This window comes from Notolepis coatsorum (assembly GCF_963971535.1).
Source record: "Notolepis coatsorum genome assembly, chromosome: 14".
In the NCBI taxonomy this organism is placed as follows: domain Eukaryota; kingdom Metazoa; phylum Chordata; class Actinopteri; order Aulopiformes; family Paralepididae; genus Notolepis; species Notolepis coatsorum.
In genome coordinates, this window is record NC_140178.1 from 38,504,134 (window position 1) to 38,531,198 (window position 27,065).

A 27,065-nucleotide genomic window follows, 5' to 3' on the forward strand; every position below is an offset into this window, starting at 1 on the left:
TAATACATGACTGTGTGAGAGCTAGAGTGACCATCTCAAATGCTGCTGTATTTATTTTTCAGTCTGAAGACCGAAAGATCAACCCGCAGGTGTCCCTCTACCTGCTGTCTCAAGTAAGTCAAACACACACACACACACACACACACACACACATTTGAATACTTTATTTGGTTCCACAAATTATATTACATAAACAGGGAATCAAATGTATCGGGGCCAAGCAGCACTGAACACTTAAGGGTACACATAGCACCTCCTTCTCCACGTGGCTAAGCTGCCAATAATAGCTGAGACAGAGCAATATTTGGCTATTTGTTTGGCTTTTCTTTTAGACATTGCAGCAATTCTCAGACCGGTCATGGTGCATTTGTATACATGGCCAAGACTTCCGAATACAAGTACACTATATCTACACCTATACCCAAGGTCGGCCATCACATTGAGCAGTGGTTGGTATTTTATATACTTGTCCCGGAAGGCCTGGTCCATGTACAGATCAAAGGTACAGCCTACTTCTATGACCAGCACCTCCCTGTGGCTGGTGTCAACAAAAACAACATCCGGTGTATTTGGTATGTTAGCAAAGACATCGTTGGTAAGGCCAAACCACTCTGGTTGCACTCTAGCATGTTTGTACATTGCTGCACTAGATGGTGATATGTTCCGTACCGCATCAGACACAATGTCCACAATACGGTCATGACGAGCGATGTACATGTGTTTGTATGCATTACATCCATTTGTTATGTGTGCAATGGATTCTAGGTGTTGTGAATCCTGATGGTTTAAACTAGGGATGTCCGATATTATTGGCCTACCGATATTATCGGCCGATATTGGCATTAAAATGTGATATCGGAAATGATCGGTTTTCAAAAAGAAAAAAAAAAGGAATTAAACATTTATTTAACCTTTATTTACCCAGGCAAGCAAGTAAGAACAAATTCTGATTTTATTTATAGTCAAAAGTATGCATAATGTTGTGTTAATTCCACAACAAGAGATATGTAATGTTAATTACCTGAAATTATTCCGTTTTGGGGGGGGGGGCCTGCATATATTGGTATCGGTTGATATCGGTATCGGAAATTAAGAGTTGGACAATATCGGCATATCGGTATCGGTAAAAAAGCCAATATCGAACATCCCTAGTTTAAACAGAATGGACTGAGTTTGAGGATACCAAGTGGACAGATTGTATTTAGTGGGTAATACCTGCAGTCTTGCTTTGATGGTAAATTTAAAAACGTCCTCACCAACAGCGGCGTTCTTAAACACTGAGTGGGGGATCTTCCTTCTGCGTAGATCCAGCAGGAGAGAGGCCCTGGCCATTTCTCTGACGGTGACATCATCATTATTAAGCATGTGGAGCAGGTGGGCTAGCCTGGTGGTTATGTAGGTCCACTCGACATTGGGGACTCCCAGCCCTCCCTCTCCACATGGGAGAAAGCTCATGCCCCGTGTGGAGTGTGTGTTGAGGCCCACCCACTTATATTTTTATTTTTTTTGATCTTTTTTCCCCCTCCATTTTCCTCCGATTTTCTCCCATCCCAATGTTAGTCGTTATGCCAATTCCCAATCCCCTTCCTGGTCGCTGTGCACTTACCCCCCACAGTCGGTCTGGGAGAGTGGAGGCTATCACGTGCTTCCTCCGACACACGTCCAGCCAATCAACCGCTTCTTTTCACCTGGCAGCGCGGATTCTCATTGAGAGGGCGTAGCGTGTGGAAGGATCACACTATCCCACTCAAGTCCTATCCGCGCTTAGCAGGCGCCCCGACCGAACTGTAGGAGTCGCTGTTTACAACGACCCGGACCCACCCCGCCAGCTTCTCCCACCCTCTAATACTGCCAATTGTATTAGTGTGAACGGCCAGCCAAGCTGGTGACAACCCCGGAGCTGTGAGCTGGATTCGAACAGGCGAATCTAGCCGCTCCGGGGTTTGGTGACGAACGCAATCTCCGTTACGCCACCTGACCGCCGGCCCACCCACTTTTTTTTTTTTTTTTTCAAATAGTTTTTCTTTATTTTCCCTTTTCAACATGAAACAAGACAATACAATACAATAACAATACTAATAAACAAGACATCACAGGACAATAACAGTAATAATAATAATAATAATAATAATAATAACGACAATGACAAAACCATCAGTTAAATCAGAATAATGAAAAATAAAATAGTCATGTATAAATTAAATATATAAATTAATAAGAATATATATATATATATACATATACATACACACATACATATATATACATATATACATGCATATACCCACATGTATGTACCATAAGGCGAGATTACTTGAGCACCCGTCATCTCCAGTATCGACAACCAAGGTCCCTACCCCGTGAGGACCCCAAATCCGGCGCCCCAGCGAGCCAGAGCATCATGCCTCTTTAACACTCCGATTCACCAAGACCTCGAATCAGGGGCCCCCACCAGTCCGAGACCGCGTCTTGTTTGCTTTTCTCATATTTTTATATTCAGAGTTAATGATATTGTTTACACTGTTCATTTTTTCTCATACGTATTTTTAAATAAACAATAATAAATAATAACAACAATGACAACAACAACATCATTGTTATACAACAGACAGGCCTCTTACGCGTCTGTTGTACAACTTCTTCCACTAGGGAAACCCACCTCCAAAAAATACACAACCGGGGATAGACATCCCAAGACCCCCGGCCCCCACCCCTCCCCCAACCAAACAGCAAAACCACCAATCGACACGGCCAGCGACAGCATGCGGATATATTCACATACCGCCACTAGCCGTATCAATCAACAGCCCCTCTGCTCAATCGAGAAAACAGCGGAGACCAAAGGTCCCGGAACATCCACCCCCGGCCGCGCTCCTCCAAGGTCAATCTCTCCAATGGAAGAAGCTGGGATATCTGATCTTGAAACATCTCAAAAGTGGGCGAAGAGTCATTTTTCCAAAACAGGAGAATACATTTCTTGGCAAAGTATGTTATAACAATCAGCAGTCTATATTTTTTTGGATCCATCTGGATCTCTGGTAATTCATTAAGTAAATAGGCACATGGGGACAAGTCAAATTCCGTTTCTAATACAGATTTTGTAAATAAATGAATACAATTCCAGAATCGTTTTAGTTTATCACAGTGCCAAAACATGTGTAGAAATGTTCCTTCGTTAGTTTTACATCTAGGACAGTTTATTGAATTATCTCTAGACATTTTATGCATTTTTATTGGAGTTAAATACAATTTATGGATAAATTTAAAATTTGCTTCTTTGATTTTGTTACTTGTAAATGGAAAGTGTATTCTATCACAAATATTTAGCCATGTATTTTCTACAAATTTCATGGTTAGGTCTGTCTCCCAGATCCTCAACAAAGGCAAAAAAGATGAGTGACATTCTTTGGAGAAGATGTCATAAAATTCACTAATTTTACCTTTAATTGTGGTCGATGACATTAGTATTTCTTCTATTTCATGTAATTCTAGTCTTAGTTTATTTTCTCTTCTCAGTATGTGTATAATGTTTCTCATTTGTAAATATTTAAAGAAATCAGTATTTGGGATGGCATATTCTGTTCTTAAATCCATAAATGATTTTAACTGCATATTTGTATGAAACAGGTCTTTGAATTGACTTATCCCCAACTGAGCCCATTTGAGTATATTAATTGATCTTAGATGTTTATCTAGATCAGGATTGTGATAGATAGGAGAGTATATGGAGGTACAATTGGTGATACCCAGTTTTTTTGAGCAGTCCTTCCAAGCACATAGTGTGTTAAAAACAGTGAAGCAATTACCTATGTTTCTTATCTTTTTAAATTGTTTTATAAATATGAGAGAGTCCAATGGTAACGGGTCAACAAATTTAGCTTCTAACTGAAACCACTGTGAGTCCCGTCTTCCCAACGACCATGACAGTACATTTCTTAATTGGGCTGACCAAAAATAATGTTGGAGGTTGGGGAGACCGAGACCTCCCATGGATTCTGGTTTCATAAGTGTCAATAACTTTATCCTAGGCATTTTGTTGCACCAAATAAATTTTGAGATGGGTCTATTCATAGATTTGAAAAATTCTGTAGATAAGTAACATGGTAACATTTGAAAAAGGAAATTTAGTCTTGGAAGGACGTTCATTCTTATTACATTTATTCTTCCCAGCAGAGATAATGGGAGCGTGGACCATTTACACAGATCAGTTTTTATCTTTTCTATAAGAGGACAATAGTTTTCCCTGTACAAGTTATCTAGTTGCGGTGTAATGTTTATTCCCAAATATTTAAACCCTTCTGGAGACCAATTAAAGGGATATGTTTTATACATCGTTTCGGTTGGGGTCATATGCAGGAGACAAGCATTTGATTTATTAAAGTTTAACTTATATCCAGAGTATTTTCCAAATTGTTCTATTTCGTTATATAAGTGTGATAAGGACTGTTCTGGGTCTTTTATGTATAAAATAATGTCATCTGCGTATAAGGATATTTTATGTTCCTCCTTATTCATTTTCAGTCCTTTAATGTGAATATTGTCTCGTACACATGACGCCAGCAATTCAATCACCATCGCGAAGAGTGAACTCGACAGTGGGCATCCTTGTCTTGTCCCTCTCGTTAGTGTGAAAAAATCAGAGGAAGCTCCATTGGTAATGACAGCTGCTTTAGGATTTTTATAGATTGCTTTAATCCAAGCGATAAAGTTTGGTCCCATATTAAGCTTGTCAAGTATAGAAAAAAGAAAGTTCCATTCAACCCTATCGAAGGCCTTCTCTGCGTCCAGTGATAGGAGCAGAGAAGGGCTCCGACTGGTGTCCAAATGGTTTATTACATTTAAAAGTCTCCTTATATTGTCAGCAGAATATCTCCCTTTTATGAAACCCGATTGGTCTGGATTAATCAATTTAGGCAAAATATCTTCTAGTCTTTTTGCTAATAATTTGGTTATAATCTTGTAATCGTGATCTAAAAGACTAATAGGTCTATATGATGAACAATTTAAAGGATCTTTGCCACTTTTGTGCAATACTGTGATATGTGCTAGGTTCATTGATTGAGGGAGTATTCTATTGTGACAGAAATTATACATCATTGCCATAAAAATGGGATGAAGTTCAGTCCAAAATTCTTTATAAAATTCAGCAGAAAAACCATCTCGTCCTGGGCTTTTATTTATGGGCATTAACTTAATTGTGGCCAGAACCTCTTCTTTTGTAAATGATGAGTTAAGGTATTGCTGGTCTAATTCAGACAATTTTGACAATTTCTTATTTTGTAAGTACTGGTCCAGTTGTTCTTGTGAATGAGAACTTTGAGATTTGTAAAGTGTATTGTAGAATTCAAAGAAAGCTTGATTAATCTCTTTAGGTTGATATGTTATATTATCATTGAGATTAATTGCTTTAATAGTTCTTTCAGTTTGTTCTTTCTTTAATTGATGGGCCAGTAATTTACTTGGTTTATTGCCAAATTCGTAATGCTTTTGTCTAACGTAATTCATTTTTGTTGTAATTTCGTTTGAAATATTAAGGTTTAATTTGGCCCTGGCCACAATTAATTGTCTCCAATTGTCCTCTGTAGACGCTGTCTTATGAAGTGCTTCACATCTTATTACTTCTCTCTCAAGTTCTTGTGCTTGTGCTCTTTTTACTCGCTTTTTAAATGAACCATATGAAATTATTAGTCCTCTTAAAGTGGCTTTTGCAGCCTCCCAGATAATGTTAGGGTCAATGAGGGGGTCATTGTTTTCCTTTATGTAGTTTGTAATCCATGTTCGCGTTTTTACTTTAAATTCTTCATCTTGGAGTAATGAATTATCAAATTTCCATTGTTTGGTGAACGAGTTGTTCCTATTAAACTGAATAGTCATGCATATTCTGGCATGATCTGATAAAATGATTGGGCTAATTTCACATTCCTTTATCATGTATATATATTTTGAGTAAATAAAGGCATAGTCTATTCTACTATGAGTTATGTACATTTGAGAAGAAGCTGTAGTCTTTAATGCCTGGATGTAATTCACGCCAGACATCAATTAGGCCACTTTCTGCACATAACCCTTGAAGAACTTTTGAGGATTTGGAGCTATGGTTAGTTTGACTAGACTTATCCAATGCTGTCATTGTCAGATTAAAATCTCCCGCCATCACTCCAAAACCTTTACAGTTTTCATTGAACAGCAACACCATGTCAGACATAAATGTGGGTTCATCGGCATTGGGGGCATAAATGTTCAAAAAAGTAATGGATGTTCCCCAAATGCAGCCTGACACCAAGACAAACCGTCCGTTTGGGTCTGTAATTGTTTTTTCTACTGTAAATGGTATTGTTTTGTTAATCAAAATAGCCGTTCCCCTGCTATGACTTTTATATGATGAGAAATAGACCTGACCTACCCATTCTCTTTTTAACTTTGCGTGTTCAGTGTCTGACAAATATGTTTCTTGTAAAAAAGCCACATCTACTTTGTTTTCTTTTAGAAGGGATAACATTTTTTTCCTTTTAATAGGATTTCCCAAGCCTTTAATGTTCCACGAATTTATAATTATATCTGACATGGTAGTTGGTACAATCTTTGAGGAGTATCTATGACTGTATACATTTGCCTCGAAAATATTGCCATTGCTTTTATTAATAAACATGACCAAAAAACATAGAACACAAAACATGCATAGAATACACATACATAGAATAAAAAACATACATGAAATACATCAACCCACCCCAGCCATGGTTTTCTGAACCACGACATTTACCCCCTTACTCCTAGTAGGCCATAGAGAAACAATAATGGAAAAAACAAAATAACTGAAAAAGAATTAAATCTTTCTTATATTGGCCCCTGGAGCTCTTGTCTTCAGTGTAATAACTTCCTTTTATTTATTTGTATTTCTCTTTACACCCCCTCCCCTCTTCACTTCCCCCCATGTTGTTAAATATGAGTTGGTCACCTGATATTACTGAATGGTGAGGGGTGTTTCTTATTAGGCAGACTTTTTTTTCTTTTTTTTTCTTTTTTTTCTTATACTGTTGAGAGTTCTCCTCTCCACATACTTTTTACCATTCAGTCATTGTGACCTTCTAATGTTTGAGAGAAAAATATCAGTGCAAAACAGATGCATGTTAAATTCGTGCCATTCCTTGTACCCCCCTCCCTTCCTTTAGTCATGGTATCGTCCGTATGACGTCACACGTTGTTGCAGGAAGTACCGCTGCCAGACAGTAAATATACACGTTGAGGAGAAAAGAAAGAACAGCCGATCGCGACTGTATTGGCAAATCAATACCCCTTCCTCTGGGGTTTCAAAGTCAAGTGATTTGTCCGTATTATAACAGTCATAATGAGGGGGTGCAAACAAACAAAAAAAAACGTAAATGTCATCTTCTTACCTCCACCATGGGTAACGGTTTACGAGGCAAACCTCAGTCCAGCTCGTCGGCGAATGATTCTGCCTCTTTTGGATCGTCAAACAGGACAATTTTGTTTTTATGGAGGATTCGAAGCCGGTGAGGGTATGCAAATCCTCGAAACATGCCCTTTTCGATGAATATCTTGGTCATCCGGTCGAATTCTCTGCGTCTTCGACGTACCTCTGTGGGTAGGTCCTGGCGAATGGTGAGTTTGGCTTCCCCCTCTGTGATTGTAGATTTCTTTGCTGCTTGTAGGATCAGCTCTTTGTCCCCGATTCGTAAAAAGCGGATTAGGACTGGTCTGGGATATTTCCCAGCGTGTGGTTGTGATTGTGGTCGCGCTGGGCGAAACACTTGTTCCAGGTCGAGTGTTTTTTCCAATGAAAGCTTGAGCCAGTTGGGTAGTTTTTGCTGAATGTACTCAGGTAGAGTTTGGTCACCCTCCGATTTCTCTGGAAGCCCCAGCAAAACCAGATTTTTCCTCCTCCCTCTGTTTTCCAACTCATCCGTTTTCATCTCCATTGTTCTCAATGTCTTTTCGGCTCGGTGTAACTCTCGCTGGGTTGTTTGCAGGTTGTCCTCTAGTGCAGAAATCCTCTCTTCCGCCTCATCCAGGCGCTGCTTGTGTTTGTCGACTGCTTTGTTTGTTTTAGTCAGTCCTTCTTTAATCGCCGATACTTGGTTTGTCACCTTTTCCAGACGAGTATCGATACCGTCTAATCGGCCCAATATTGCAATGCGTTGAGATTTTAACTCTGACATAATTTCGACCAGCGTGGGGTCATTGTCTGTTTCAATTGTTTGGTCGTCGACGTCGACATCTGGTTTGTTTCGCTGGCCTTTCCTTGTTGTTGCCATCTTGCAAATCACCACGTTTTATCAAAAGCCTTTACTTAATTTAAGTTGAAACAAAATTATTGAAATTGTCCTTGAGTGGAGGTAAGAATTGCAAATTTAATCACTGAGACAGTGTAGAGCTCTTAGTTCAGGCAGCCATCTTGTTTCCCAGCAGCCTCGAGCGTTACCACATGGGAGAAAGCTCATGCCCCGTGTGGAGTGTGTGTTGAGGCCCACCCACTTATATTTTTATTTTTTTTGATCTTTTTTCCCCCTCCATTTTCCTCCGATTTTCTCCCATCCCAATGTTAGTCGTTATGCCAATTCCCAATCCCCTTCCTGGTCGCTGTGCACTTACCCCCCACAGTCGGTCTGGGAGAGTGGAGGCTATCACGTGCTTCCTCCGACACACGTCCAGCCAATCAACCGCTTCTTTTCACCTGGCAGCGCGGATTCTCATTGAGAGGGCGTAGCGTGTGGAAGGATCACACTATCCCACTCAAGTCCTATCCGCGCTTAGCAGGCGCCCCGACCGAACTGTAGGAGTCGCTGTTTACAACGACCCGGACCCACCCCGCCAGCTTCTCCCACCCTCTAATACTGCCAATTGTACTAGTGTGAACGGCCAGCCAAGCTGGTGACAACCCCGGAGCTGTGAGCTGGATTCGAACAGGCGAATCTAGCCGCTCCGGGGTTTGGTGACGAACGCAATCTCCGTTACGCCACCTGACCGCCGGCCCACCCACTTTCTGACCAGCTGAACAGTTTGTCATTTCTCTCAGTGCCTTGAGAGGGATGTGTACATTGGCAAAGATATGTTGAATTTTAGCCAGAGCCACCTCTCTCACAGCCTGAAACTTCATGAGGACGGGTCAAGTCAATCAGATGGAGACGATGGAGAAACTCTGTAGTGAGCTCCTCAACCTGCTCCCCCCACTCTCCAGCGATGTTAAACCTGTGGCCAAGGTATGGGTAGGTCTCATTACGGGAATACACCTTGATGGGTTGGCCTATTACAAGAAAGGAGGGGGGTTTGTCGTTCTTTGCCTTATACCAGCGGTTGCCTCCACTGCGGCGCTCATGGAGTACGGCGCACTTGGCTTGCTTCTCACACACACGCACGCACTCACTCACTCACTCACTCACTCACTCACTCACTCACTCACTCACTCACTCACTCACTCACTCACTCACTCACTCACTCACTCACTCACTCACTCACTCACTCACTCACTCACTCACTCACTCACTCACTCACTCACTCACTCACTCACTCACTCACTCACTCACTCACTCACTCACTCACTCACTCACTCACTCACTCACTCACTCACTCACTCACTCACTCACTCACTCACTCACTCACTCACTCACTCACTCACTCACTCACTCACTCACTCACTCACTCACTCACTCACTCACTCACTCACTCACTCACTCACTCACTCACTCACTCACTCACTCACTCACTCACTCACTCACTCACTCACTCACTCACTCACTCACTCACTCACTCACTCACTCACTCACTCACTCACTCACTCACTCACTCACTCACTCACTCACTCACTCACTCACTCACTCACTCACTCACTCACTCACTCACTCACTCACTCACTCACTCACTCACTCACTCACTCACTCACTCACTCACTCACTCACTCACTCACTCACTCACTCACTCACTCACTCACTCACTCACTCACTCACTCACTCACTCACTCACTCACTCACTCACTCACTCACTCACTCACTCACTCACTCACTCACTCACTCACTCACTCACTCACTCACTCACTCACTCACTCACTCACTCACTCACTCACTCACTCACTCACTCACTCACTCACTCACTCACTCACTCACTCACTCACTCACTCACTCACTCACTCACTCACTCACTCACTCACTCACTCACTCACTCACTCACTCACTCACTCACTCACTCACTCACTCACTCACTCACTTTGTTTGCTGGTGCTTTTATTAGCCCATCTAACATAGAGATGACCAGTCCCCTCCATCAAAACATCCACACTCACTGAAACAAGGATACGCACAGCATTCATCAAGACATTCAATGTTACACCAAGTGTCATGCTTGTGAGACACCACTAGGGGCAGAGTGTCTAGTGACTGACTGACTGACTGAGACAGATATTGGTTGAGTGAGTGATTGGTTGATTGATTGGTTGCTGATCTATGAGGTGCTTGTCATCTAAACATTATGGAGAAGGCAACTAAAAACTGTTTCCTGTCAGTCATATTTTGGGTGTATGTATGTAGTAGGGATGCACTGATACCAATGCTGTTATTGGATATCGCTCTGATACCAATGCTGTTATTGGATATTGCTCTGATACCAATGCTGTTATTGGATATTGCTCTGATACCAATGCTGTTATTGGATATTTCTCTGATGCCAATGCTGTTATTAGATATCGCTCTGATACTAATGATGTTATTGTATTTGGATATCGCTCTGATACTAATGCTGTTATTGGATATCGCTTTGATGCCAACCCTGTTATTGGATATCGCTCCGATACTAATGCTGTTATTGGATATCGCTCTGATACCAGGCTAAAATAGGGTATTGGTATCAGAGAATTTACCCAAGACTACAGTGTGGATCACATCAGTACTTGGTATCGGCCGATACTGAAAGTTTAGTACTCAGAAGGTATCGGCATGGAAAAAGTGTTATCAGTCAATCAGTGCATCTCTAGTACATAGGTCTGCGCACCATGACTTCAGGTCCTCTCTTCAATACATTCTACACAAACTCTTTAAGCAGACATTGACATTTCTGAAAAGACATTCTGTGTGTTGCAGGTGTTTCTTATCCTCCACTACCGGCCACTGGTCAACGCTCTAGCTGACGTGATCCTGAACGGAGACCTGTCCGTCTTCACAACCCAGACTGAACAGTCAACACACAAGACCACGGTGAGACACATACACACACACACACGCACACGGTGGTGCAGTGGTTAGCACCTCACAGCAAGGAGTTTGTGTGTTCTTCCCGTGTTTGCGTGGGTTTCCCACTGGATACTCTGGTTTCCTCCCACATCAAAAGACATGCATGCTAGGTTTGCTGCCATTGTGGTGAGATTCTTTTCTTTTTTACCCGTCATTTATTCTAGTCTTTGTGAGTGTGGGCACACACCGAATATCCGGTTAATCGCTCAGACCACCCACCAACTAACCATCCGTGAACAAATTTACTTGTGCTCATGCCTCTTGAGCCGCCAATTTGGGGTTAGCTTCGGAGATGGCATCTCCGTGGTGATAATCTGGGTTTAGCTTTGGACATAGCATCTTATCTCTGTGGTGATAATCTGGGTTTAGTTTTGGACATAGCATCTTATCTCCGTGGTGATAATCTGATAGCGAAGCTACTTTAGCATTAGTTGCAGTCCAGGGTACAAGAAACTTCCATCGACTGCTTTGTTGAATGTACTGCTTGTGTCTTCAATCCTGCTAATTTAGCCACCTCGCCTTCAGATCATGGCAGCAATGCTGGCTAGTTCATTACTTCTGTTTCTACTTCTTCTTTGTCCTCTGGCTGGGCTGCCACATAGTCAGATAAAGGACTTCTACTTATGCAAGCAATGATACACACATACACACACACACACACACACACACACACACACACACACACACACACACACACACACACACAGGGTCATGTTTTTCTCTGTTTCACCCACATGAAGGCATGACTATTATGTAAATGTTATACATAAGGCTTTCGATTGAAAATCTGTCTCTCTCTCTCTCTCTCTCTCTCTCTCTCTCTCTCTCTCTCTCTCTCTCTCTCTGTTGCTCTCTTTCCATAGATTGTCCATAGTTAACCCAAATCCACATATACAAATAAATAAAAAAAATCATTCGATATAGTCTGGCGAGAGGACATCCCAGAATTAGACCCTGAGTTTTAGTGGGATGATATTTGGGCTAATGTTACATTGGCTTCCCGTAACCCTAATCACCAGCAAATACGTTTTAATTATATTCATAGGACGTATCTCACACCTAGGAAACTATGCGCTATGGGGTTGGTGGCCGACTCTCGGTGCACTTTGTGCACTCTGGGAACCACTGGCACTTATTATGCACATGTTTTGGGAATGCCCACCGGTGGCTCGCTTTTGGAAATCTATAACAACTAAACTTTCAAACATATGTAACCTGAGAATTCCACTTGCAGCAGCAACACTACTCCTAAATGATATATCACTACTGCCGACCTCTATACAGCAAAAAATAATCATTCTGGCGGGCGTTACAGCAGGCAAGAAATTGATATGCCATGAGGTGGAAACAACCTGAGAAACTTTTGGATGTCATTTATATGGAGATCTCCACTGCTCGGTGATTGGAGTTGGGCAGTCCAACATTGAACTATGGGCCTCAGCGGCCGAGAAAGTAAAGGCCATCATCTAGCAGCGAGGCGGGGTCGGGGTGTTGGTCCTGAGGGGTCCTGAGGTGGGGGAAGGAATGGCTTTTTGTGAAATGGCTTTTGTAATGTCTGTGATAATTAGGGCTGTCTTAAATACTTCGAAGCTTCGAAGCTTCGTTCGATGGCACAAGCTTCGAACATAAAAAAAAAAATAGAAGTTGTAAAAAAAAAAAAAAAAAATGTGCCTCAAATCTTGCGCCTCCATTCCAATGAAACGAAAGTAAGCGGCGCCTTCCCGCCTCCATTCCAATGAAACGAAAGTAAGCGGCGCCTCGACTCCACCTTTCTACAACAAGCATGTGGAGATTATCTGTTGAAAACAACAAGGACATGTGCAGCAGACATGTCGACGAAGAAGCGAAGCAATGCCGTTTGTTATTTACGACTATGTCGGACAGATCTGTGTTCATTGTGCTGATTTTTTTAAGTGTCCCGACCCATATAAAAATATGTCTTAATAAAACGTGCTTAATTAAGTCGCATTCTGCCTTTGTCTCTATCAACTACATATAAATATTTATATAATTGTTTGCTTGATAGACGAAGGTTGCAACATAATTATGTAATGTCATGTCGTTGGCTGTGAGAGCAGCCCCACTGCACCCAGGCAGGGCAGCCGAGTGAAACCTTGTTGGCTGCGTCACAGTCACGAAAGGGGCTACTTAATTAATTAATCCAATCCACTTTATTTATAGAGCACATTTAAAAACAACAAAGTTTACCAAAGTGCTGTACAAGTCCCCCAACATAAGATAAAAAAAAATTGATTTATTTTTCTTTTTTTTTTAAACTTCGAATTAAAATCGAACCTCGGCCCCGAAGCTTCGATTGCCAAAAAAAGCTTCGAAGGTCAGCCCTAGTGATAATATAGTTTTATGTTTATATTCTGTTTTTATTATTTTCATTCAATCTAGCGTTGATTTCAGGAAGATTCGACATTTTGTATAGATAGATGACAGATAATGCTTGCTCTATTCAAATTTATGTTCATTAATTATGTTCATTAGGTACTGCATTGAGCATAAAATGCTGCAATCATAACATGGCAAAGCCCAGTAGGCAACAACAGATGGTCATATTGACCTGCTAAATGTAGTGTCCAACTTTACTTTTATAAAGGTTCATTAAAACATCCCTTGTTTTATTAAGCATTAAAACCAAACGATGGACCTAAATGCATCACAACAACAGACACATTGTACAACAGGTACATTGGTAAGCTACATTTTCCATTACTCAAAGATCATTCCCTGGATTCCGCTCACTTCTAAAGCCATATTTATTTGGACATTGACAATGTTCATAATTTTGCCTCTGTACACCACCACAATGGATTTGAAATTAAATGATCAAGATCTGCTTTAAGTGCAGACTTTCATCTTTAATTTACATCCAAATCAGGTGAACGGTGTAGGAATTAAAACATTTTTTAAATGTGCCTCCCCCTTTTTAACACTTTGAGTGCCAGCAGGGGGCGCACAATACAATGAGTGCGAGCACATTTCCTAACGCATAAACTATATCTTAAATTATGGCTATGTGTCTAATACGCCCGTCGCTTATCAATGACTTGCTTGCAGTCAACATTGTCGAAACGAATAGTTTTTTCATCGGTACATTTCCGTTTTATACCATTTTGAAAAACGCTCGTTTTTGGAAATTTCCAGAAAAAATTAGTGATTCTGCAGGAATCGCTCTTTACTGGAATACACAAAAAAAAATTCTGCCTATTTATGAATCGTTTTCAAATAAACGCTAGATTATCGATAGTATATGTGTACCGTAATTTTCGCACTATAAGCCGCACCTGAATATAAGCCGCAGCAGATAAATTGAATGATGTGTACATATATAAGCCGCAGGTGTTTTAATGTTTAATTACAGTCTTCCCACCAGCATTGGGACACAATACTGTCGGACAAATAACAAGAATTAACTCATTTACAAGTTGTATTAAGTTTAGCAAATAAGGGAACAGATAAATAACATTTCAATGCAGTCAAAAAAGCAATATTTAGATTTTTACATTTTCGGGTTTGGTCACGTCGAGTCACATATAAGCCGCACCGTTATATAAGCCGCAGGGTCGAAAAATTGGTAAAAAAGGCGCGGCTTATAGTCCGAAAATTACGGTACTTATGCACGCTAGAGAAGCGGGCTGAAAAATCAATTATCTTATTTCCTGATCAGCACACACACACACACACATACACATATAGGGCCCACGTTGATATATCTGTGAAAAAAGCTCTGATTACCCCAAGACTGGTAAAATAGATTCCTTACCTCAGATCAGATGTTCGCCAAAAAGATTATTCCAATTCCTGATCGCCATTCCAAATATCGATCGCGTTTATTGATCCAACGCTGGGTGCTCGAAACACATATTCCACGCTGTTCTGAGGGACCACAAAGACTGCAATCCAGTCCAATCCAATGTGTGCATTATCATCCGGGAGACGATAGGGGGCGGTATTTTCCCTGTTCGAGCTCAGAGAGAGTCCCAGTGGTAACGTGAGGCTAGATTGATGAAAAATGAATGGAAATCGCTAATAACAAAAAAAAACTATTAATAACGAGATTTCTCGTCGTTGGCACTGAACGGTTGGCATGAAATAACGAGAATTCTTGTCGTTGGCACTCAAAGTGTTAAGGGACCAAAAGTAATTGGACAATTGGGTGCTTGAACAAATTATATTGGATTGGATAAAGTGGGAAGGGATACCAGAAAATGTATTTTCTGTTTACTGCAGAGCGGAGCGACTGGGAGACCCATGTTACTGACCAAACACTCTATTTAACACTTATTTATACAAAAATAATACCACTTACAGCACGTTTTAATGCAAAGAAAACCAAATTTATGATATTTTCCAGGGCTTGCTCCCAGATCTCCGCTAATGTTGGCAATTCAGATCTTAGGAAGGGACTCTGTTGAAAGAGTGTCATCCTACTTGGGTATTTGATTTATCTTTCTGTCTATTTCTTCTTTCTCTTCCCTCTGCGTTTCTCTTGGTATCTTCTTCCATTTCACTCGCTCGCTCTTCTCTCTTTCTGTCTCCTGCTCTCTCCACCTCTCTTCTTTCTGTTCCTTTATTTTTCATCTAATTTCATCTTTCTTCTTCTCCCTTCTCTCCTTTTATTCTCTCCTTTTCACTTGATGTTTCTCTCTATCAACCTCTCCATCTTCTCTTTCCCATTCTTTCTCCTCTTATTTTCTTCCCCAACCGCTCTCTCTTTCCATCTCTCTCTATCTCTCTATCTCTCTTTCTCAACATGTCTCTCTCTGACCATCTGTTTTCATGCCCAGGTGGGTGTACTGTGGTAGTTGCCATTTCTGAGAACTCTGGTGGTTGTGGTGTGTGTGCGTGCCTGTTGTAAGAAGCAGCATGTCTATTCAGTGAATGCCAGTTGACTTCTGGTGCTTGTGGTTAACTAGACTGTGTGGTTTACCTTCAATGACGCCTTTCCTCCCTGTGTGGTTGGGATCCTTTTGTTTTGTTTTATATCTCGAGTGTAACAACACTCTTGTAGGGCTGTACCGAATAGTTCGAAGCTTCGTTCATAATGTTGACATTCTAATTCTAAATCAACATTCGAATATATATATTTTATTTTTTTATCTGTCTATTCATTCTGTTTAAAGCAATGGGGTTTTTCTTCACAGTTGCAGATAAAGATTAGGCTACACTAATATTATAGTATTATACTATTATAGTATATGACTCATCATAAAAATTTAAATAAAACATTTATCATAAATGATGTAGCCTATCTGCATCCGCTTGGTGCTCGGCGCTCCATCAAGACGTCACCATCACTTTCGTACCAACCGTGCCCTTATTGGATTATTTATGTTGACGAAACTGATGAGTTATATTCATTAACACTTTAAGTGCCACGCTTTAAAAGATAGGAGTCCGTCACCTTGTTTGTAGAGCTATAACTATATTCTATATTATAGCTATGGATACAATACTATGGTCATTTGACAATGACTTTCTTCCGGTCAAGATGCAAAAAAGAGAAAGAATTTCCATGCATACATTTGCACGTTATACCGTGGTGAATATAAGTGTTTTTAGATCGGTCTGGGGTAATTCCTGAAATGCTGAGGAATAGCCTTATACGTGTATTATACTATAACCATTGCCGTTTGTTGCCTGGACCCGCTATTATTCTCAAATCAAATCTATATCATAGGTATTATGTTTCATCATGAATGCATGAAAGGGGGCGGGCGGTATACGTTGTGGACTAACGTTACACACACACGTTCAGATCGAGGTGAAGACATGCTTGGATCAACGCAAGATTGATACCATATAGCCCTTACCTTGACTAGGATGTACCCCAAAAAGATATTCCAATTATCTGATCGCGATTCCATGTATTGATGTCCATCGTGTCGCCAACATAATCCATTACACATCATGCATCGGGAGCATTTGATTCTTCTCAATCCGACCGTTATAACCGCTCAGCTTAAGCAAATAATAATAATAAACTACCCGGAAATATTAGATCGACGCACAGGCCAAGATACAAGGTTTCAAAGGGTGCTCGATACCACTGTCTAGCTGGATCCGGCCGGTATTGCACTTTGGCGACCTCAGACTCATTCCCTATGGTAACAACAGGCTCCCTGGATGGATAATGAATAAAAATATCGGAAAAAGGGAAAAACGACCCAGAAAGGACTTAAGTCGTTTTTGGCACTCAACGGTCGGGCCCAGAAACGACTTAAGTCTTAAAAAAAGTTATTTAAATAAAAATAAATATATTACGTCATACAATATGACGACAGACATTCAAAGCTTCCTTCGAATACTTCAATAGAAGCTTTGAATGTTAAAAAATTACATTCGGTACAGCCCTACACTCTTGTGCTCCACAATGGGCTGAATGAATGAATGAATGAAAACTTTATTTAACAGATTGCAGAATGGGTACAATACAGTACGGCTCAATACATACAATTGTTAAGGGGATGCAGACCTGAGAAAGACGTTTGTCTTGTTTCCATCAGGGTCCCCCATTTTCAATTCATATAGACATATATGACATACATGACATACAGATAGTCAGTACTGCTACATCTATACATTTATGACATACCAGATTTGCAAATACAGTACTGTTTGTGATACAGAAGGAGTCAAGAAAAGGGAGTATATACATTTGACGTAGAAACTGTACATTGGAGGTTGGGTGGGGGGGGTTGGGTACATTGGGATATTGACAACCATACTGGGTAATTTACATTGGAGGTGGTTGGGGGGGGGGGGGGGGGGCGGGGGGCATACTGTATAAACAAGTAACACTGTACATTGAGGGGGGGGGGGGAGGAGACACTGTACAAACAAACACAATTGTACATTGAACTATTGACAAAACCATACTAGGTAAATGACTGTACATTGGAGGGGGTTGGAATGATTGGGTTAGGATATTTACAGGGGCCAGTGTTGAATTGCAGTCTCCCGTAGGTGTCCCTTGAGAGAGGTTTTGAAAGTGGGTAGTGATCCACATTCCTTTACAGCTTTGGGTAGGGCGTTCCACATTGATGTGGCATAATTGCGAAACGTGTTTAGTCCCTTATTTGAGCCGAATCTGGGTTTGACATGATTTGTGGAGCTCCCTCTGGTGTTGTGATCGTGGTATTCACTGACCTTTGGGAAGTATTTTGACATGTACATGGGTACCTTGGTCGTGTAGTGTATCTTGTAGACCAGGCCCATTGCAAGTTGTTGTACTCTGTCGTCTACTCTAAGCCATCCTAGGTTGTCGAAGTGGGCAGGGGTGAGGTGGGTTCTAGGAGTAAGGTCAAGCAGTAGTCTGACCAGTTTGTTTTGAGATGTTTGTAATTTTGTTTTTAGCGCCTTTGAGGTGCTTTGGTACCATGAGGTGCAAGCATAGTCGTAGTACCCCTGAATGAGTGCTCCTGCCAGAGTCTTCAGGGTGTTCTTGTTTACCAGAGAGGAGATCCGGTACAAGAATCGAGTTCGTTGGTTGACTTTTTTTATTACATTGGATGCCATTTTGTCACAGGAGAGATTAGCCTCTAGGATGGACCCCAGGTAGGTAATTTCATCTTTCCTTGTGACAATATTGTCACCCACTGTAACTGAGAAGCCGTCGGTCTTGCTGAGTTTGTTATTTGAACCGAAGAGAATGGACTCTGTTTTGCCCATGTGTAATGATAGTTTGTTATCAGCGAGCCATATGCAGATTCTGCCTAGTTCCGAGCTGAGGGTTTTTTCAACCTGTAACTTGTTCTTGTCAGAGACCAGCAGGGCTGAGTCGTCCGCAAACAGGAACAAGTTGCAGTCACAAGCTGACGACATGTCATTTGCATAAATTAGGAACAGTAGCGGTCCTAGTATGCTTCCTTGTGGAACACCACAGCTCACTGTGAGGGGGGGGGATAGGGTACCGTTTACCTCCACCATCTGTTCCCTCCCCTCAAGGTAGGATTGCATCCAGCTCACTGATAGACTATCAAAACCAATTGCTTTTAGCTTGTCAATCAGAATTGACAGGCTGTCACAGGGGCATTTCATTGTTTTTGTATTTTGGGGGCACTGAACATTGTTGACACCTAAAGGGGCACTTCACCAAAAAGTCTCCCACACATCCAAAAACTCAACGGTTTTACATGAATTTAGTTAGTTATTGCAAGTGAATTACTTTGAATATGGCCACCTGTAACTGAGGGGTACAATTCCCTGACTGTATTGTTAGATATGATATTTAATACCACTACCTCATGTACTTTAACTTCTGGCCACCCAGTACAAGATATAAGTATGATGAACACTTTCCCACCTGATGAAACGAACCAACACAAATGTACCAAATCGAAGGTTTAATACAGCAAAGGGTGTATACAACGATCACTTAATTACATTTATGATTTGAAATATGGAATATGCACTTTTATGGCAAATGAGTATTCGTAGGTAAATCAACATTGAATGTCCAATCTCTGGTTGCGCAGGGAGTAAGTATACAACCTGGAATATTTAGGAAACGATAGCGATGGTACTTAAATGATTATAGCTGGATACACTAAGGGGGGGGGGGGGGTCCCGCTGGTTGTAAGACAGTAGGAGGGGGGGGTTAGAGAAGCCGCTGGCGGTATCCCATCTGGCCGACGGTGTCTTGGGAGAATCCAAAGTCTTGGACACGGTGCCCACAGAACCTCGGGCCGCAGACGAATACAGCTGGACCCTCTGTGGAACGGTATCTGCCGGTCCACAACGGAGAGACGTGAGGCGACCTCACGTGTAGAGCGCCGTCTCACCTGGAGTCCTCTCCGGGGGGTAATTCCAACACTCAGCAGTGTTGGCCTTTATCCATGGAATAATCAAAGCACACAAAGCATAATCCAAGCCGTGGAAGGCTCGCCGTCATCTGGGTAGAGTAATCCAATATACAGGTCCAGTCGCTCTTGGCCCGGAGCTCCTCGGATGCAATCACCACTAGGGGTCTGACCAGCCTGGTTAAGCGTCCAGATAACGTCAGGAACGATGGGGGTACTGATAACTGTAGAACTCTAACCGAACGATGCACCATACATAAAATAGACTATTATTAGCTTAATAGAATACGTCCAACTCGACGGTATGGTGCCAAACTATGACCATTCAACTATTAATCTACACGATGTCTCTATGCCTATTCTGGGCCAAGTAGGCCTTACTACACCGCACGTGCGTCGTGGGGAGGCTTTTGCGTCTGTCACTCTGTTGGAGGGTAAAGAACTGGACTAAAAGAAAGTTCTACTTTACTGGCGCCATATATATATGCGCTATGAACAAATAGTACCATTCGTATTTCGCCCGACATATTACTGCGCGGAACCGGGGGTTGCCTCGACATGTTAGGCGGCACGATTGAACTTGGACCTAGGGGTATGGCAACCTGGCGCCAGGTTCTCGTCCAATGGTAGAATGAAACTATTATGGGCTGTTTAGTAGAAACGGGGATATTCAATGCATATTGTACAAGGAATATACAGGGGATATCAAACCATATACAAATACAATTAAATATATATATATAAATAAATATACATATTCGGTTTAATCTGATCCTTCACAACAGCCGCCCCCTAATTAGTCCCACCTAATTAGCTAAGCAGAGACAGATTAACCGCACTGTCTACCACTCAAGGTCCGCTGTAAGGGTCAGTCAACTCACAAAGTCATAGGGTCATGGTCATCATCGATAGTATCTGGGAGTCGGGGCAGTTCTATGAGCCTCGCCACGGGACGTGTGTAGGTGCGCCCTTGGACGAGTACTTCAGCTGCTCGGACCTTGCCATCGGCACCGGTGATCACTTTGCTTACGCGGCCAGCCGGCCACATAGCTCTGGGTAGTGACTGATCGATAATCATGACGACTGTTCCTTCTGTCAAATTGTCTCTCTCTTTTACCCACTTCTGGCGGGTCTGTAGAGACGGTAGGTAGTGAAGTAGGAAGCTGCTCCAAAACTTGTCAGCTAGTACTTGGCTGTACCTCCACATTCTTCGGCCGTTCGCTTCTTCAGGCCTGTACATTGTCTGGGGTAGCGCGGGGTCCAGCCGCCCCATTAGGAGTGTGTTGGGGGTGACTGGGTCGACATCTGCTACATCACTGGAGACGTAACCGAGGGGCTTTGAGTTCAATACTCCCTCGATCTCCGTGAGGACTGTCATTAGGACTTCCTCCGCCACAGTCTGGGCTCCGAGTACGGCATACAGGGCTGTCTTTATAGAACGTACTTCTCGTTCCCAGGTTCCACCGAAGTGGGGTGCGTTCGGGGGATTAAACTGGAAGTCAATCTGGGCTGGAGCGAGGTGGGTCTTAAGTTCTGGGCCCATAGCTTGGAAGCTCTCTCTCAGCTCTCTTTCTCCGCCTTTGAAGTTGGTCCCGTGATCAGACAACAATGTAGACGGTTTTCCTTTCCGTGATGTGAATCTCCGGAAGGCCATAAGGAATGAGTCTGTGCTCATGGTCGGAAGGAGCTCGATATGTATCGCTCTGGTGGTCATGCATTTGAATACAATACCCCACCGCTTCTCGGTGCCTCTTCCTCTCTTTATATACAACGGGCCAAAGCAGTCCATGCCTGTGGAGTGGAATGGCTTGTCGCCGATTCGGAGGCGACAGGGGGGTAGGTCAGCCATCCGTGGTATGCTGGGCTGCGCGCGCCACTTACGGCAGTCTAGACAGGTTCGCTGGAAGCGCCGTACTGCTTCTCTCCCTTGCAATATCCAATAACGACGTCTGATCTCCGCGAAGACTCTCTCTGCTCCTGCGTGGTGTACATCCTCATCGTATTTCTTTATGATCAGCTCTGTGACCTTGTGTCGGCTGTTCAAGACGATCGGGTGCTTAATGTCATCTGGTAGATCGGGGGCTCTCCGCAGGCGACCACCCACTCTGATGAGATTATGTGCGTCACTCTCTGGTGCCAGGTGAATCAGTCTGCTGTCTGATGGGACGGGGTTTCCTCCCTGTAGACAGTCTAGCTCATCGGGGAACGAGTCTCTCTGGGCTCGTTGTAGTAGAAGAAGTTCTGCTTCTTCGTAGTCAGCTGCTGACATGTCAGTGGTGGACTGAATCTCTGGGTGGTGCCGCAGGAATGTTCTTTGTTGCGCACTCTCTAGGGTAATGCAGTCATCTATGTTGGGGTCTGTGGAGGCGACAGTGCTCAGTCCACAGAACATAGGCTTCTTGTTCTCAGCCTCCTCGTTACTTGCTTCCCTCGGGGTGGGCGTAGGCCAATCTCCTTCCGGGAGCTTGAGGAATGCTGGTCCGTCACTGTAGATGTTGCGACGGGTTAGGTCATCCAGGGACATTCCCCGGGTGATGACGTCAGCTGGGTTGTGTTTGTAGTGGAGCGAGTCTGTTTTGAAGCGCCAGACTAATCCTAGTGTCATTTCTTGGGCTTCTCCTGGGATTGTCGCCATCCAGGTCTCGCTGCTGGCAGCCTTGTCTGCGGAGGAGAGGCTGCGCAATACTTGCGGGTCGCTGCTGGCCCACTGCCTGAGATCAAAGCCGCCTTTGATTAGGGAGGCGCGTAACTTGATTAGGAGAGCCTCGGCTTCTTCTTGAGTCGAGACGCTTTGTAAACAGTTGTCCACGTAGAAACTGTTCTTCACACTGTGTTGGACCTCTTCATCTGCTGCTGGGTCCTCTGTGACGTGTTTCTGTAGTGCAAATGTAGCACAGCACGGGCTGCATGTGGTTCCGAAGGGGAGTACTTCCCACTGGTAGATGGATGGGTTCTCATCTCCGATCTTCTCTCTCCATAGGAACCGTAGCAGAGGCTTGTCCTCCTCTACTAGTCTCACCTGCAAGAACATCCCTTTGATATCCCCGCTCATAGCCACCTTGTCCTGGCGGAAGCGCAGTAGCACGCCTAGTAGGGAGGGGCCGAGTGTGGGGCCGGGCAAGAGCTCTTTATTCAGATTTTGGGATCCGATCTGGTAGCTGCAGTTAAACACAATGCGATCCTTGCCGTTGTGATGGACCTTGTGATGCGGCACGTACCATGATTCGGTCGTCTGATCGGCCTCTTTAATGTCAATCTTTGTTACGTGTCCCGCTGTGATTAGCTTCTCAATCTCAGCTCGGTACACACTCTCTTGAGCGGGGTCTTTGGCTAGGCGCCGCTCTGTGTTCAGTAGATAGCGCTCCGTGGCGTCTTTCTTTGCGTGAAAGGTGGGCATTCCCTCTCGCCTCAGGAGTGGAGTTGCGTATCTCATCACTCCGCCGACTGTGACTCTCTTTGTCCCCTGCTCGAGTAGGTTGATGGCGTAAATGTCTTCTTTAGAGCGAATGTCTTTCCTTTCGTTCTTAAAGGGCATTGTCTCTAGGGTCCATAGCCTCTCGACATGCTGCAGGAGAGTGGTGTCTTCTTCTGTCGTTCTGGAGTGGAAGCAGCTAGTGGCTGCTGTTCGGTTGAGAGATTTAGCGAGGGGGCCTTGTAATGTCCATCCTAGGCGGGTCTCGACTGCTGCAGGACAGCCTCGGGGGCCTGTATGGACCCGGTCAATCGGGACTGAGTTCTGCATGGTCGGAGCCTATCAACAGGGTCGGGGTAGCGCCGTCTATGAGCGGGATAGGTAATTGGCGCAGGTGCACATATTTATCCATCAACTTGGTGACAGGGTAGGTGTACTGCGATAGTCCTATTTCTTGGCTGCTGAAAGCATTTGTGATCTTGTACCGTCGCTCTGCCTGCCCGTTGGCTGCGATAGTGAAGGAGACATTCTCGCCCTTTATCGTCTTTAAATCTCTTCTTATTGTCCTGCGATAGTCCTATTTCTTGGCTGCTGAAAGCATTTGTGATCTTGTACCGTCGCTCTGGCTGCCCGTTGGCTGCGATAGTGAAGGAGACATTCTCGCCCTTTATCGTCTTTAAATCTCTTCTTATTGTCCGAATCGTCATTTCGTTCTTGCTCCCCCGCAGTCCCAGCTGGGTCGCAGCGGAGGCGAGCAGAAGGGTCTTCTCTGACCCGTCATCAAGGACGGCGTAAGTGTCCATGACTTTATCTTGGTAGCTCAATGTCACACGGACTACCTTTAAGAGCACTTGGGCTCCGCTGCTGCTGGCGGGGTCAATGTACATGACACTTGCCTTGGTGCCGCTCCGTGGTGCAGGTATAGGCCGTCTTCCGTTACTATCGTGTAGTATATCTAGATGGGCTCCATCGCACCGGCTGCACCTTTTCTTTAGGCGGCATTCGGCTGCCATGTGGGGCCGCGCACATCGATAACAGCGCCGGTTGGACTTTATCCATTGGCTCACTTCTTCTGCATTCATCTTTGTGAATGAGTCGCATTGTGACAGCCAGTGTTCTTTCTCACAGTAGGGACACGCTATCTTCCACTTCTCTTTTCTCGAGGGGGTGCTGTGACTCCTACTGCTCGGTACTGACTCTGATTGGTGCATGACAGTCACCGATCTTCTTCCATCATTTATTCTCCTGGGTCCCTCTCTGGAGCTTGGCGTGCTCCGCCCGAAGGTGTCCAGTCGTAAGCTGCTGACCTCTCTCGCCAGGAAGTCGGCCAGATCAAGGAGGGATGGCTCGGGGCCGTCGGGATCTCGGTAGTCCCTCTGCCGCCTAAAGCGCTCCTGTCTTGCGGGTGGCAGCTTCTCCAAAATCCTCTCAACGTTAGAGTTGGCGTATAGCTCATGCATGCCCTTCTCCCGTTGAGCTCCCAGCATCCCCACCAGGGACTGCACTTTGATTGACAGGTCGTCTAGTGAGCGATTGTCTGTGGCTGGGGGTAGGCGGTCAATATGCCTTATCTCCTGGATTACGTAATCCCATATACGTCCATATCTCTGATCCAGCGCTGCAAGGGCCGCTGTGTATGGAGTCGAAGAGGTAGCATAGGCTAGCGCTATATTGTGCGCTCGCGGTACTTTCAGGTGCTTCAGTAATATTGCATACTTGTGGCGTTCATCAGCGACATCCACCATCATTGTCTCTAAGCACATCCGGAGCTCCGTGTACTGTGCTCGACTCTCATAGGCGAAGTCTGGGAATGACGGCGTGGCATTGTATGACGCCGTGGATGGCTGATACATCGGCGAGCGTTGGGGGAGAGACCTCCTGGGCGAGTCCCCTCTTGCGCCTCGCTGTGGGCTGGTACTGGCAGGGTACCATGGCCCGCTGGTCCAGGTACTGTTCCTCGGGGCTGGTCGTGCGTCGTGCTCACCCGTGAATAGAGTCGGGGGTCTGTAGCGCAGCGCCGCGGGGGTATAGCCTGGACTGTATGGGACCTCCTGGTCCGGTGGAGTACTGTGCTGTCGTCGGGCTTGGTTCTCCTCTTCTCCCTCTTCTTCCTCTATCAAATCTTCCAGATCCTGTAATCGTTTATTTAGCTTCTCCGCAGTGTATGCCGCTCCTTCCTTGTAGCTGGGTCTCGCTTGGACCGGTATGGGAAGGGGGTCTGCGGGGGGTCTAGACTCGGTCTGTTGGTCAAGTTCAGGGTCGCTTGCTCGTTGCGGTGACGCTGCTCTTGACTGTTGTCTCGACGAGTTCCTTGAGCCCCTGGCGGAGGGAGAGGGAGTTGTCCTTTTGATCAGCTGCTCTATTAGTTGCGCTTGTAGTCTGTCGCGCTCTGCGTCTCTTTGGGCACCGGCAGCGGCGCGCTGGGCGTCGGCGGCGGCGCGCTCTGCTTCTCTTTGGGCACCGGCAGCGGCGCGCTGGGCGTCGGCGGCGGCGCGTTCTGCTTCTCTTTGGGCACCGGCAGCGGCGCGCTGGGCGTCGGCCCGGTCTCTTGCCATATTCTCTTCCATCTGGAAGCGTCTCATCTCCAGATGTGTGCGCTGTTCTTCGCTCCGTTGCTGTGCTTGGAGGTGTTCGCGCTCGCTGGTCGCCTGTGCTTGGAGACGTTCGCGCTCGCTAAGCGTCTGTGCTTGGAGCCGATCGCGTTCGGTAGAGGCTGTCAGGCTGACGAGGAACGCCTGTTGTAGTGTCCGCTTCGCTGGGGGAAGGCGGTTGTGGAGGTGAGCCGCTCCTGCGTGAGCCGCTCCTGGGGGTACTCGTTGGGGAGTCCTGGAGCTCTAGTTCCTCGGCGCTCTCCTCCTCTTCTTCCGTGCAGAGTTCTCTCTCTGTAGGGTTGTCTTCCTCCCGGGGCTGTTCGGGGACTACTTCTTGAGTAGTGGCGGGGGGTAAAGGCATGTCAATTCCCTCCTGGTCCCCACCGTGAGCTTGGTCAGTTGCATTAGGACCTACTAGGGGCTCTGTGGTCGGGGAAACCTGGTCGTTAAGGTCAGACATAATTTTACTTTCTACTTTTACCGCGTTTACCGTTTGTCGAAGGCTAGGTAGTTGACTGACAGTGTAAGCCTCTAAGTACTGAGGTGTCTGTCGTCTGCGCCGCGGGCGTTCTAGGTTAGGAGGATCGTTTCGTGGAGTGTTCATCATAGGCCATTTCGATATTAATAACACTATATTAATATTACACTAGTTACCCTCCGGCTCGAAGGACCAATTGTAACTGAGGGGTACAATTCCCTGACTGTATTGTTAGATATGATATTTAATACCACTACCTCATGTACTTTAACTTCTGGCCACCCAGTACAAGATATAAGTATGATGAACACTTTCCCACCTGATGAAACGAACCAACACAAATGTACCAAATCGAAGGTTTAATACAGCAAAGGGTGTATACAACGATCACTTAATTACATTTATGATTTGAAATATGGAATATGCACTTTTATGGCAAATGAGTATTCGTAGGTAAATCAACATTGAATGTCCAATCTCTGGTTGCGCAGGGAGTAAGTATACAACCTGGAATATTTAGGAAACGATAGCGAT

General features: G+C 44.4%; 1 protein-coding gene across 1 annotated transcript in view; it reads left to right on the forward strand.

The window, feature by feature from the left end:
- clec16a (C-type lectin domain containing 16A) overlaps positions 1 to 27,065 on the forward strand; it is a 173,844-nt gene that overhangs the window by 30,905 nt on the left and 115,874 nt on the right. Inside the window, exons 8-9 of the mRNA XM_084329463.1 lie at positions 63 to 113; positions 11,091 to 11,204. Coding sequence (XP_084185589.1) covers positions 63 to 113; positions 11,091 to 11,204 — 165 coding nt within the window. The remainder of the gene's footprint in view (positions 1 to 62; positions 114 to 11,090; positions 11,205 to 27,065) is intronic.